Below are 14315 nucleotides of genomic sequence, written 5' to 3' on the forward strand. Positions count from 1 at the left end.
CCCCAGAGAGCATATGGGAGGGTCATCTTAGGAACTGTGTCCTGGAGCTTTTACAGTTACAGCTTACAGTAGACATTCAGTAAATGTCTATTGGTTCCAACTGGAGAGAACTGAAAAGTGTTGCAATAATGAGCAGGCCCTCAGTTGGTTGTTTCTTGAATCTTTGTATAGCAGAATTAAAAGAGCTGAGAAAAGTTAAAGGAACTTCTATTCAAAACCTTACTGAGATTCTTCTGAATCAGAGGTACTATATGATGAGTAAATCTCCGCACTAGAGCTTGCTGACTTACATTCTCATCCAACGGTGTGTTGAACACCAACTATTTGCTTGGCACTGGTGATTTAAAATCTAAGACAAATTTTAGCCCTTCAAGAAGTCACACTCCTGTGAGACAGAAACTACCTAAGCAATAATTATAAGACAATGTAGAAACTTAGATTCTAAGAGAGAAAGTGATACATGAACAAAACAAGTTAAGACAGGGGATAAGTACAAAGAAAGTCCTTTGAAAATAGATCAGGACTAGTAAAAGGACCTCCAACTCTGTATGGCAGGTAATAGACACAGGAAACCAGGGCCTCAGTCACTTCAGGAGGGGTTCAGATGTGCGTAGGATGGTGGATAACAGGACATCAGAGGAGGCTGGAGATGTGTTTGCAGTGCTTCCTAAACTTCTGTGGTTAATGACAAGGAGGATGGCATGTTCTTTAAAAACCTCATTCAGTGCCAGCAACAGAGACATTACCGCTGGATGCACCACGGCCTGACCCAATACAGTGGGCTTTTAAATTGTTTTACAGAGAACACACGGAGAGTAGGTTTTCTGCAGAGCTTTGAAATTGCCTTTAATGTGGAATCAAGAGGAAGATTCTGTGGCTGTTACAGTCCAGACTGGTTCAATCCAAAAATGTAAGGACTGACTATAGAGACAGAATCCTCCATTTTCTATTTTATAAGCTGTTCACGAAGGGAGCCCTCACAGGTTCATGCTCATGTCTGGTCTTGGGAGGCTGGTGTGGCTCTGGGTTTACACCCTGTTGCTGGCAGAGCTGGCTGGTTTCTGGAACGCTGGTGAGTTGGAGTATAGGCTTTGTCTGTCGGTTGTGGAGCTGTGTTCTCTCGTCAGGTTATCCTTAGTTGCTGTCCCCTGGTTCTGCTTGGGAGGTCAGGGACCTGGGGTGAATATTTGGAGTCATTATTTTGGAAATGTGGCAAGTGTGGCTCTTTCTGTTCTCTTTAAGAATGTAAATATTTATCATCCGTTCCCATGATTTTTCACTCTATTTTGTATTTTTAATCTCTGTCCTGTTAGATTATCACGTCCTTTCCTCAAAAAAAAAAAAAAATTGTGGGTTTTTTTTTCTCTCCAGCTTAATGTACTTCCTTTTTCTCTGGGAAAATAGTGCTTTTACATTTTAACATTGCAGATAATAGTTAGCCCAAATCATTTGGCTTAAACAGTTTCTCATTTATTTTTCAGCATTCTGATTCTGCACTTCAGCATTGTGGGAGAGAGAGACTTAAGAATTGGACAGACCCAGGTTTAAATCCTAACTTTATCACTTAATTAGCTATAATACTTTTAACTTTCCCTCTCAAAATGTTGAAATGCAGAATCTCTGTCCTGCCCCAGACCTACTGAGTCGGATTCTGCAACGTAGCGAGCTCCACAGGTGACCCTCCCCACCATACACACACATACACACTGATGGGTGAGAAGCACTGCTTGTAACACGTCTCTGCGCATTAAAGACACTTTAGGAGTGAACCAGTAGTGAGATGGTCACTGAGAACTTTCAAATAAGGCACATAAGATTATCCTTTGATTGTAAAATCATAAATTTACACATGAACCGTGAAAGAAGGCAACCTACAGTCTGTCTCCTGTCCACTGTTTTCAACTGCAAATTATGAGAATTGTGGTTCTATTGGCAAGGCTGTGAATGTATTGAGCTCTCTTAGTGTTTTGATATCAAACAACCAAATTCTGTAATTCCCCTTGCTCTCATTTCAAGCCAGAGGATGTTAATGTGGATTCATACAAGGGTCTGTCTGTAGGAGAAGCAGCTGGTGACTCCATGCTGGGACTGTACACTCCACTGCATTAATCACGGGAGCAGTAGTAACAGCAGAAGTAACATTTAGTACTTCCCATGGGATAGGCACTCTGCTAAGTACACCCTCTGGACAGCAACAACTGGTCACTGTTTGAAGAATTTTTTTTTTATCAGTTTATCCTTTTTAAATATCACTGGCATTAATGATGGGCTAAAGAGAGCTGGGCTTATAAACTTTCTGCCTGATCTTGGGGTGGCCCTGTTAACTCCTCCACTCAACAAGCTCATGATTCATTTTGCTCCTGTTAGAAATAGAAGCAAAAATAAAATAATAAAAACTAAGTAATACTTTAGAATTTACCAAGCCCCTTCTCACGTATTCTTTACCTGACATCACTCAACCCTTCAAACAAGCCCAGGGAGAAGGTATCATCACACGGTCATTTCTGTGTTACAGTTAATGGCAACAAGCCCTGGAGAGGTTGCCCAGTATTATGTGACTGAAGCCTCAAAGGACTGGAATCCATATGTTCTGACTATGAAGTCTGTGCTTTTCACTCTGTAACATGCTCATATTTCTAAAAACTAAGTTGGTGAGAGTTTAGAAGGGAGCTTTCAACAGGTACCAGTTAAGATTAGGTTTGGCTGCAGATGGCATGTAAAATAACAGTATTTTGAACAAAGGTGGAAGTTTATTTCTCTGTCACGTTGAAGAAGTACAATTAGTCCAGGATCTCTGTATGTTGTATATGGTTTCCATTCCCAAGGTCACCTCATGGTCCAGTTTGGCTTGTGGAGCTCAGCCATTACATCTGTATTCCAGGCAGCAGGAAGGGGAAATGGAAAAAGCATTTATATTAAAAAATAAACAAAAACCAGAACATCCTAACATTGCACATACCACTTCTGCTGATGTCTGTTCACACAGCCACATATACCTATAAGAAAGATTAGGAAATTTTATTTTGGGCAACCAGGTATTCATTTAAAAATGAAATATTTTATAGTTAAAGAAGAAGAGAAGAGTGGCTGTTGAGTATTACCTGTCTCTACTAAATATTACAGAGCCTGTTTTTGCCAAAATTCCCAATAAAGAGGACCATGTACAGTTCTGTACCTCTTTTTTCCACTATAGAAATCTCCTAGAATTTAATATTCTAGTTTGAATTTAAGAACATACACACTTAAAAGTTAAAACTTGATATTTCCTTAAGTTTTCTATTTCTTTTCTATTTAATTAACTACTAGTGCAATATCTCTTAATTTAACCTAATTACACTCTAATCCTGTATAAAATGGACCTGGAAAAAAGGCTCCATTGCTTCATAAATGACAAGATGTTTGTACAGGATTAATATTTTTACCCTCAGTATTAGAGAAAAATGATACTCATGACTGCTTTATATATTGGAGAGCTAATCTGTACTCTCTTTCCCAGAATTTCACTTTTTATAAATTTGATGAATGTGAGTTCCACCCATTCATACAAGTACTTCCTGTGTGGCAGCCTTGTGCCAATTACACCAGCTTGTGGAAATAAACATGAAAGAAACACACCTTCCCTGGAGAGGCCCCCAGTCTAGTGAGAGGGACAAAGAAGAAAGATGTATTCAGATCAGTTTTAACCTCAGACTAGTGAGGAAGCACACAGCGGAAGAACCAGGCATGGGCCAAGCCTAGGAGAGCAAGCTTTGTCCTATACTGGGGAGCCAGGGAGGGTTCCCAGTTCCTGCTAGTGGGTGAGATTTCCAGTAGCATTTTGAAAATGCATACTGCCACTGATTTATTTTAAATGCCTAAATTAACTCTCAGTTCTTAGAAAGTAAATGAAAAATTGTCCTGGTAGTAAAGTTCCTTATTTTAGCAAACATTTATTAAGTGAGTGTGTGTGTGTGCACATACTCACAAAGTCCTGTGTGGGACAAAGAGACGTAAGAACGTGGTCCCTGCATTCCAGGTAGGAAGGGAACATTAAGGAAGACCTTAATGCCGATGGGTGGGGCCTTACTGTCTATGTATCAGTATCAAAGCTAAACCCTGAGGAAACAGTGTTTGTGAATGGAGAGATCCTTGAAGTTTGGAGGCATTTTGGGAATTGGGGTGTTGATAAAGATTTGAGGCTAAAAGAGGCCAGAACTAAAACAGAGACAGTGGGACTAGAAGGAAAGAATGATGATAAGCAACATTGTATAAGTAGAATCAATATTGATTGAGAGAAGGAAAAACAAAAGGTAACTGTAGTTTTCAACCATGATTGGGAGCCATTGCTGTTGAATTTAACAAGCACCGAGCGCCTGGAGCATGCCAGGATCTGTGCGAGGTCCCGGGGTTACAAAGCAGTAAGACAGTTCCTGCCTTCAAGGAATTCTCAATCCCAGGAGGAAGACAGATACCTAAACAAGTAATAGTATAATGTAAATACTGTAAGAAAGTACAGTTCAAGTGCTATGGGAACTCAGGTAAAGGAGCGGTTACGGATACTTGAAAGGTAGGTGGTTATGTCACAGGAAGAGCCATGTGAACAAAGAAGCTGAAGATGAGAAGAGCAGAGTGCTAGGGAGGGGCCTAGGGTGGAGGTGGGAGGGGCCTAGGGTGGAGGTGGGCAAGTGGCTGGAGCCCATTGCTCCAGTGACTGTGGAAGCCACACTGAGTCTGGGCTGTTTTCTGTACATAGGAAGTTCTTCAGAGGAATGCTGTGCTTGGGGAGAGACTGTAAATCGGTTTTACATGGACTGAATTTTCAGTGCAGGTAGATGTCTGAGAACTAACGGGCTCATTCGTTTACATGGAGACCCAACAAACACCGCAAGATGAGAAAGGTAGAGGAGGTGGGGGAAGCTTATCATTAGGTAACATAGTTCATTTAGGATCAGAAAGTGGGATCCACAAAAGAATGCCCAGAAAAAGGGTGGCCAAAAAAGTGAGGGGATCCTAGGAAGGTGCAGCTTTCCAGGGCAGGGGTGGGCTCGTGATGGCAGCCTGTGCAGGGGCCCTCACTGAAGGATGAGAGGTTAGCAGTTAGGAGCTCATTGGAAGCTGGCATTGAGAAGGCCTTTTGGCTGCTCATTGCAGTATGGAATACATTTTCCTATTGACAGATTAATGTTAAATAGTTTAAGAGACTCACTTTCACAGCTAAGCTGTAGTGGCTGGTCGTCACCAGCGTCAGGCCAGGCCTCAGGTGGGTGCCAGTGATGAGCTCCCTGTCTGTGATCTGTGCAGAGCACCCTGGGAGTTTAGGGCCCTGCAAGCTCACCGTTTTAACTTCAAGTGACTTTCTTCTGTTATCAAATACAAAGGCCAAGGCATTTTATTTCGGATTTTCCAATGAAACAACAGCTAACCTGTAATGAGTGTGGACCTGGGTAGATGTTGATCAAATGCAGCTCAGGTATCAAGTTAACCTATTTTGAAAAGTGAAAAATACCACTCGAGAATAACCCTCACTTGAGGGAGTGTGTAGCCCTTACCTGGAAGAGGATGTGTTAGTGACAATCACTAGATACATTTCCACACAGATGAAAATTCTGGCTGTTGAATAAAGTAATAACTGAACCTTTATTATTTCACATACCTTCCAGCTACTTATGCTTCTTGTAGATTTTCTCTGCCGTGGCTTTTAAACCTTTGCTTAAATCTGATGATGACATAAACATGCAGTGAGTGAAAGGATACAAGCAACGGCACACCACATGGTGTTCTTCTGATTGAAGTACTGCTCCAACTTTGTTTCTTAAAGCAGTCTCATAGAGTGAGTGGAAGTCACTTCCTGTTTGCGTCGTAAAGTAGGATTACTCCCCAGAGGAGCTTGTGCTAGAACAACCTGAATTAGAATCCAGCCCCTTGTTTCCGCAGGCGGATTGTCTTCCTATACTTGGGCGTTGCTTAAGTAGCCACCCCGAGGAGGAAAGCATTTCCAGGAGAACCTGATAACTCGTGTCACGTGCTCAGGAGAACTCAGGGGAAATGACTGCAAAGAGGCCATTGGTTGCCCGTGGGTTTGTCCTTTCTGATCTTTCACATAAACGTGTCAGCACTGTGACAAGAGCAGAAATCAGGTTTCAGGGATGAACAAGAGAGGCAGGAAGAGGAAGCATCACCAGTACGTGGCTGATGGAGAACCCGGCCCAAAGGAGGACCGGTCAGTGGGTGAGAGAGGGCAGAGCAGGGTCAAACGAGGGCTGTATATGTTTTCCGGAACCCTCTTCTGCATGAAATACAAGAGCTTAAGGTTGTGCCTTTCTGCCAAGGGCTGTGTCCATTCTTCTGTTATAAAGTGGCTTATAACACTATATAAATTTCCTGTGTACAGTATTATGTTTGGCATCTGTGTACATTACAGGGTGCTCACCATGAAAGGTTTAGTTTCCATCCATCCCTGTTCAGCTGGCCCTCTTTACTCCATTTTGCTCTCCCGGCCACCTCCTCTCCTCTGGTAACCAATACTCTGTTCTTGGTATCTGTGTGTTTGTTTTTGTTTGGTGTGTTTATTCATGTGTGTGTATGCATTCATCCTTCACTTACTTTTGAGCTCAACACCTTCTTCAGGATGGTTGAGGTTCTGAGAACCTCATGAGTTGGGACTTAAGAATTTGTTTTTTTTCAACTGATTGATTGTGGTTCTAGAATGGTTACTATCTCAGTCCTTTCCCATTTGCTTTAGAGTGAGCTGTGCCTGCAATCAACTCAGAGTCCAGCATTGCTCCCTGTCCCTTACAGAGCTGATGTAGACAGGCATTGCTCAGGGACCTCCACAGAAAGCATTTGGAAAGCACTGTGTTTACATCTGCTGGAGCCAGAAAAGCATGGGAACACAAACTAAGCTGCAAGGGTTCCAGTGGTGCCCTAGATAGTTTGTCCTTGGATGAGAGATAGTGTGGACACGGCAGTTGTCCCTGGACGTTTGTTCCAGGTCCTCCGACCTACCTGGATACCAAAATCTGTGGATGCTGAAGTCCCTTATATAAAGATGGCATAGCATTTGCATATAACCTACACATCCTCCTGTGTACTTTAAATCATCCTTAGATACTTATAATACCTAGTATAATGTAAGTGCTATCTAAATAGTTAGTTAACACTATGCAAATTGTTGCCAGAGAGCGACAAGTTCAAGTTTGGCTTGAATTTGGAACTTCTGAAATTTCTTTTTTGTATTTGGAATTTCTGAAACTTTTTTTTCTGAGTATTTTTGATCTATGGTTGGTTGAGTTTGTGGATACCAAGGATCAACTGTATACCTAAGAGCAATATTTATCAGCTCTGATAAGTAAAATCTGTCATCAGCTTCTGTCATTTGTTCTGTCATTAATTTAGCCTATGATCTTATCAGAGTCAAAGTGTTTTATGTCTGTGCTTGAGTTTCAATATTTGGAAATGGAAGAGGGAAAAAAGAAACAGACCTTTCTGAAGGTCTGTTATGTGCTTCACAGTCTGTGGTGTCTCATTTAGTCTCCATAGAAGCCCAGTGAGGTAAGTATTCTTAAGTCCTATTTTATAGCTGGAAATACAGTGCTTCAAACATGGCCAAACTCATACAGTCAATAAAAGGCAGAGCTATAACTTCACCCCCAAACCACCTGATCTTCCCAATACACTAATGAAATTATGAAAATGCAGCTTGTGAAGGACCAGTCATTAGACATGATGTTCTGAGAATGTTACTTCAAGTTGCGGCTATTTGCAATTCAGTGTGATCTATTCTATATTGGTCAGAGCTCCATAAATTCCAGATAATTTGCTCAAACATTAAATTAACTTCTTTATGGGTTTTCTTCTAAATGTTATGTTTATATCCTTTTGTGACATCTTAGTTTCTTAATATATTAAAAATGCCGTCTATAAGCAGGAAACACATTGTAAAATAAATCTATTATAAATCTATAATAGAACTAAAATTACTTTTTACCATCTTGGGTAGTAATAATTCTCCTGCAAAGGAGGCAGATGAAATTCTAGTGGTTCAACATTGATTCTGATGCTAGAATTCAATGACAATCTATTTAAAATGTATAAATGAAAAATATAAGCAATTAAGAGTAAAAACCAATTAGCTGGCATTGGACTTATATTAGGGTTAGTCAGTGTTTCTTAAATTATTCTCCAGTGGAACAGTGAGTTCAATAAAATGGACCAGGATGCTAAACTCAGACAATGAAGGTCTTTTCCTAATTTGTAAGAAAGTATATTTAACATGTAGATTTTTATAATTTTAAGCTTTTATAATAAATTATGCTTAAGCCTTTAGTGTCTGTCATCACTCATCAAATGCTATAATCTAGCAATAATATGATAACTGATCAAGTAAAAAAAATTGCATCTAAGTTGGTTTAATAGATCAGTATTCTGTGGTATTAAATAGAGAGTACCCTGGCCCCCAGCTGCTTGGCCACCTGAACTAGTTTGAGAAATTAAACTATCAATGAAGTTACTTTAAAAGTACTCGTTAATGCACCACTCATGACAAGTCAGCCTTATTACTATAAACTATGGAAGGACTCCACTGAGTGTTCAAATATTTATGTGTGAAGTTTCCTTCTTTGCATTCAGCAGGTATAATAAAATGCTTATGAAAAATTAATGTCTTAGCTACAGCATAATGGACAGTCTCTTTTAGCCTATTTATATATAAAATGCCAAAATAAACATTAAGAAAACATTAACAAAGTACATTTAGTATTCCCCTCTCTCCCCTCCAAAAGAAAACACCAGTATGAAATAGTTCTGTGATTCTGTGCACTTCATCTCCTCAAGCTGCCCAGTACCTAGCTCATCTGTGATGGAAGAATATGATCATTTAAATGCAACAAGAACATCTTTGTAAATGGGCCTGCCCCTTTCAACAGCAGTACAGAGCTAGAATTCATCTCACCATTGGCTCTGCTTCCCGTAAATGAAGGAGTTGAGTAACCAAGAAGCCAGCTAGACCTTCCTCCCTTCCTGAGCTTTGAGGGCCAGGTCTTTGCAAATTCCACCCTTCCTTCCTGAAAGCCTGTACTCAAAAGGGCAGTAACAGAGAGATGGAAAAAACACGCACATCCACCCCATGCTGCCCTTTCATCTCTTCTAAGATGGTCTCAGTGTATTTGCTGTGGAAAGTATGCCCAGTAGATATAATACCAAGAATGGCTTCAGGATGACTTTCTAACGGGTAGAAAAATTATTACAGCTGAGGTTTGAAGTACACCATTGACATTCTCTGTGGAGAATGTGGGTTACACCTAAGTGAAGTAGCTGAATGCTCTGGTAGAGAATGCTCCACCCTGAGAGGTTTAGGAGTCAAATACAAGTTTAATACATTATGGGTATGTAGTAAATAAAGGAGCTTGTAAACAGCCCTCACAAGTATCTTTGAAAAACACTTTTTATTTTAGAATAGTTTTGGATTTGCAGAAAAGTTGCAAAGTAGTACAAAATGTTGTCAATATACTGCGAACCCAGTTTTTCCTATTAACATCTTGTATTTCCATGGTACATTTGTTGTAACTGAGAAACCAACATCAGTATGTTATTATGAACTAAATTCTATATTTATATTTCATTTGTTTTTCCCTAATTTTTTTGGTTAAAAATCACCCCAAATGTATTTATTTAATATATTCATCACAAGGGCTTAACCAGACACTTAATTTAAAAAAAACAGAAACAAAACAAAAATGACCCCACAGATAAGATACAGAGTTTTCTATTCCAGGATACCGTCTAGGACACCATATTACATTTAGTCATGGTGTTTCTTTAAGTCTCATCTAGATTTCCACAAGAATTTTTAAATTATTGGAATGCAGTAGTAGATGCTTTGGGATTTTATTATATATTCAATAATTAAGGCAGAATTAACCCGTGGTCAGAGACTCTGAATTCTGATCTCTTTTCCCCTCTAGGAGGAACCCCCCTCATTTCCCAGTTCAAAATATTTCAGTTGATGGTGGTTTGAGGAAATATCCTTTCTGGGGCTAGGGTAACTTTAAAGAGAACTAGTAATTTACCCACCTTGCCAGAATTATTTGCTTTCCTCTAAAAATTTATTGTTATTATATCCATGGGAAGAACAGGAAAATTTGTGGCTATGAAGGTTATAGCATGGAAGAGAAGGCTCTTTAAAAAAAATTAGATGTTTTTAAGTTACAAAAACCTAATAACAGTGAGCAGGTTCACAGAGCAGGCTGAATGCAGCAGTCTGTTTATTTTTTAACTTATTTTAACCCATAACTAAAGATAATGTGCAATTTTGTGTATGTACATCTAACCATAACTGTAAGAGAGAGAGCATGAAATGAACTACCAAGAAAAAGAATCTGAGGAAGAAAGCAGTCGTTGTTTTGTTCGCTCTTAGAGCTTATTTTAAAGGCAACAATGGAGGGAGGAGGGTGTGGCTTAGTGGTAGAGCACACGCTTAGCATGCACGAGGTCCTGGGTTCAATCCCTAGTACCTCCATCAAAAATGAATAAATAAACCTAATTACCTTCCTTCCTCCAAAGAACCATCACCACCAACAAAAAGTAACAAAATTTTAAAACATTGAATTAAAAAAAGAATAGAAAGCAGTTCTTAAAAAATTAAAAATAAAGGTGACAATGGAAAGTTCTGTTGACATGGAGCACTTCAGCGTTCATTGCTCTCGTTTCCTGCTTTATAAAAGGAGGTTAAGCCTCGCCTGCTTAACTGCAGGAATATTTTAAGTTAACTAAGGTTTTCCATTTCTTCTGCCACCTCCCTAGCTCAGGCTCTGATCACTCATGCCTGGAACTGTTACGGTAACCTCATTCCATTCAAGCCTCTGTGTGTCTGTTCTCTAAACCGCCTGTTAGCAAACCCTTCTGGTCCCCCCTACACGTCACTGCTAGATTCAGCCTCCCCAGACACAATTTTTATGGGCTCAGTATCCTATTCAGAAATCTTTAGGGGCGTCCCATTTCCTAGAGAAGAAAACTGAGAATTGTTGGACTGGCATTTGAAGTACCTTTTATAGAGAATTAGTTCCAACTTAAAATGTGCAACATTATTTCCCTCCATGCTGGTATACCAAAGTCCCAACACCAGTCAGATAATTTTTTCTTTCAGTTCCTTCATTAAATTAATCATATAATCATTCTAACAAACAATTATTTTGCACCTTCATTACCAGATGATTTCCTGCTTAGGCTCCCTGCTTAGTTTCTTTCTTGACTCTGATTTCAAATTTCTGACCTTTCTCGAAAAGGCCCAGGGAAAATCCTACCTTCATTTCCCTTAAACGCCTCCCTACCCACTTCATCTGGGGATCTCTCTCCAGAGAACTCCTGATTTTAATATGCACTTTTCATATGTTAGTGTGTTCCCTCGTGGTCTTATTTTCTATATATTCCTACTTAGAGTATCAAATTGGGATCATACCAATTAAATAATCTTTCACTTTTTTTCACTTAATGTATCATGAACATTTTCATATCATTCAATATTTTTGAAATAGGGTTTTTAATGGTTTCATAGATGGGCTATATCAAATTCTGCCTTGTTTTAAGGCATTTACATATAGCTGGACATTTGAGTTGTTTACATTTTTTTTGCTATAATAGGTAATGCTGTCCTGAACATTCTTACTCATCTCTAATTACGTACTTGAGATAAATTCCTGAGTGGGCTTATGAAGCGTGATTTTTATTAGGTTCTTGATATGTATTTCCAAATTACCTTCCAGATGTTACGCCAAGTTTTTCTTTTATCTGTAGTGTATGAACATGTCCATTTTATCATTGTTTCATCAGCACTGGGTGTTATAATTTGCTGATACTGTTTGTTAATTAAGCAATTAAAATCTATCTCATTGCAGTTTTATATATTCTGATTATAAGACCTTTATCAGAGAGGCGTTTTGAAAATATTTTCTCCCAGTCTGTGATCTGTCTTTTCATCACTTTAACAGTATCTTTCTAAAAGAATAAGCTTTTAATTTTGATAATTTTCAGTATATCGAATTACCATGGACTTTGCTTTTGGTTTGATACCTAAGAAATCCTTGCTTACCCCCAAATCACAAGGATTTTCTGCTATGTTTTCTTCAGAAATTTTATAGTTTTAGGTGTTACTCTTAAGTCTGTGATCCATTTTCAGTTAATTTTTGCATATTGTATGAGATACGGATTGAGGTTCATTTTTTTGGTGATAATGAGTAAAAGATCAGGAATCTTTCCAGGTAAGGAAATTAGAATGACTCATCTATCAAAAGCATATTTGTTGTTTAAAGAAAAGGGGGAAAGTTTGCCTTTAATGTAACACAGGGTGAATTATTGCTGCTGACTCGTATCTTGAGTCTAATTTGGGGCAGACCTCAGATTACTGTATGAATGGTTATTGGTAGGAAACCATACACTGTATTATCACATAGGTTATTTGTTTGGAGGATGGATCTGCTTATTTCACCTAAGCGATTAATGTAAGTGTATTAATTAATGTATGTGTTTATATAACAAGCATTTTTGAGGCTCTAAGAAGTACAAGGCACTGTACTTCTTAGATGGTGTGGGAAAATAATTTCTTTATGGTCCATGAACAACCTGTATGCAGTTTCCATCTGATTTTTAGAATGAAAGAGAGTCAAAGTAACTAACTTTCTTAAACCACAAAGTTGTTATTCTGTCAGGAACATCTGTCAACAGTAAGAAAGTCGGGCACTTGGGAATGTCCGAATAAAGATATTTAAGGAGAGGACTGTGATAAATAAGAAAACTTTGTAGTGAGTATGGTTTGGAGTTCATTGTGAGATGAAATTTCTCAGTAGTTGGCGGTGCCACCCATGCTTTTTATTCGCCTGTTTTTCCCTGTAGGTCATCAGCTCAATGAGCTCCCTTTCTGAGTACTGCCTGCCTTCTATTCTGCGGACATTGTTTGACTGGTACAAAAGGCAAAATGGCATTGAGGATGAATCACATGAATACAGACCAAGAACAAGCAATAAATCCAAAAGGTACGTTTCTTTTGTGTCAGGATTATGAGGATTATAGTCTTTCTTTCTTTTTTCCTTTCCTTCCTTTCTTTCTTTCCTTCTTTTTTTTTTTCTTTCTTTTTTTCCTTCTTTTTTCTTAAGAAACAAATCAAAGTGGGAGTTACAAGGCATCTAGGTCCTCCTGCCTCTTCACACACAAGCACACGCTGCAGGGGCCCCCTTGTCTGGCAGGCAGCACATTTGGGATATTAGTCACTGTCAGCTGCCACAGATTGAAAGTGCACACTCGGCCTTATTTTGACCTCGGTGAGGGCAAGGTGTAAGGGACCCCAGGTAGCCCTCTGCCTACTTCTCTCCTGGGCCCTCTCTCCTCCAGTCTGCTTCTAGAGGCAGAAGGTCGGTGGCAGGCCCTGCACAACACGGCCTAGATGTTTGGGTTCACATTTGTAATCTCGATTGCCCGGTCCTGGTGCTGCCACTGATCAGCCACTTGACTTTGGGCAACTCACCACCTCTCGCTACCTCAGTCTCTTTATGAGCAAAGCAGGGAAGTCAGATTACCCCAACTCTAACTTCCCTTCCAGCTGAGAATTGTGTTTATTCGTTCTGTGGTTCCCTTCTCTTGTGATTTTGACAAGTGGGACTTGCTGCTACAGGAGCTGTTCAGCAGCCATAAAACTTCAAATTCTCATTCTGTCCAATGCAGGTGTGTCCCCGAGAATTTTAGGTAAATACATACAATTTCATATGCTTGAAATCAACCTATTATAGCAAGGGAGCAAATATGAGAAAATTTAATATGTTTACTTTTTTTAAAAAACCAGATTATTTTAAAAGCAGATTTCTCCACATGAATTGATTATACTTTTTTATGCTTTTAAAGACAATAAACTGAAGTTAATCACTTAGAAGAATCAGATATTAACTACTGCTTGTGAGTGTTTTATCTCTGTCCTTTTTCTTGACACCCCTAATACTTCTTAAAAATATATAAACTTCTTTTGAAATTGAAGACCTGTCATTTTACCAAATTACATATCACGTGAACTTATAGTTCCGTTTTGTAATATGTACAAAGGCTTGAGTTTATGCAAGATTCAACCATTTGCTTATCACTTTGGGGGAGAGATTAATAACTTTTTCATATTGAATAATACTTTTAGTTGAAAGCTTTTTTAAAAAATTGAGCTATAATTTACATACCATAAAATGCTTCCTTTTAAAGTGTGTAATTCCGTGTTTTTAGTATATTCACAGAGTAGTACAGCCATCAGCACTGTCTAATTCAGGAATATTTTTATCACCTCAAATTGGGGGGATGATAATTTTTAT

The 14315-nt window shown here is 39.0% G+C and overlaps 1 protein-coding gene across 7 annotated transcripts in view; it reads left to right on the forward strand.

Annotated features, from left to right (window-relative positions):
* FRY (FRY microtubule binding protein) overlaps positions 1–14315 on the forward strand; it is a 361526-nt gene that overhangs the window by 209365 nt on the left and 137846 nt on the right. For all 7 annotated transcript variants that reach the window (XM_074378020.1, XM_045514136.2, XM_074378016.1 and 4 more), the window contains one exon: positions 12865–13004. In XM_074378020.1, coding sequence (XP_074234121.1) covers positions 12865–13004 — 140 coding nt within the window. The remainder of the gene's footprint in view (positions 1–12864; positions 13005–14315) is intronic.

Source organism: Camelus bactrianus, chromosome 14, assembly GCF_048773025.1.
Source record: "Camelus bactrianus isolate YW-2024 breed Bactrian camel chromosome 14, ASM4877302v1, whole genome shotgun sequence".
Taxonomy (NCBI): domain Eukaryota; kingdom Metazoa; phylum Chordata; class Mammalia; order Artiodactyla; family Camelidae; genus Camelus; species Camelus bactrianus.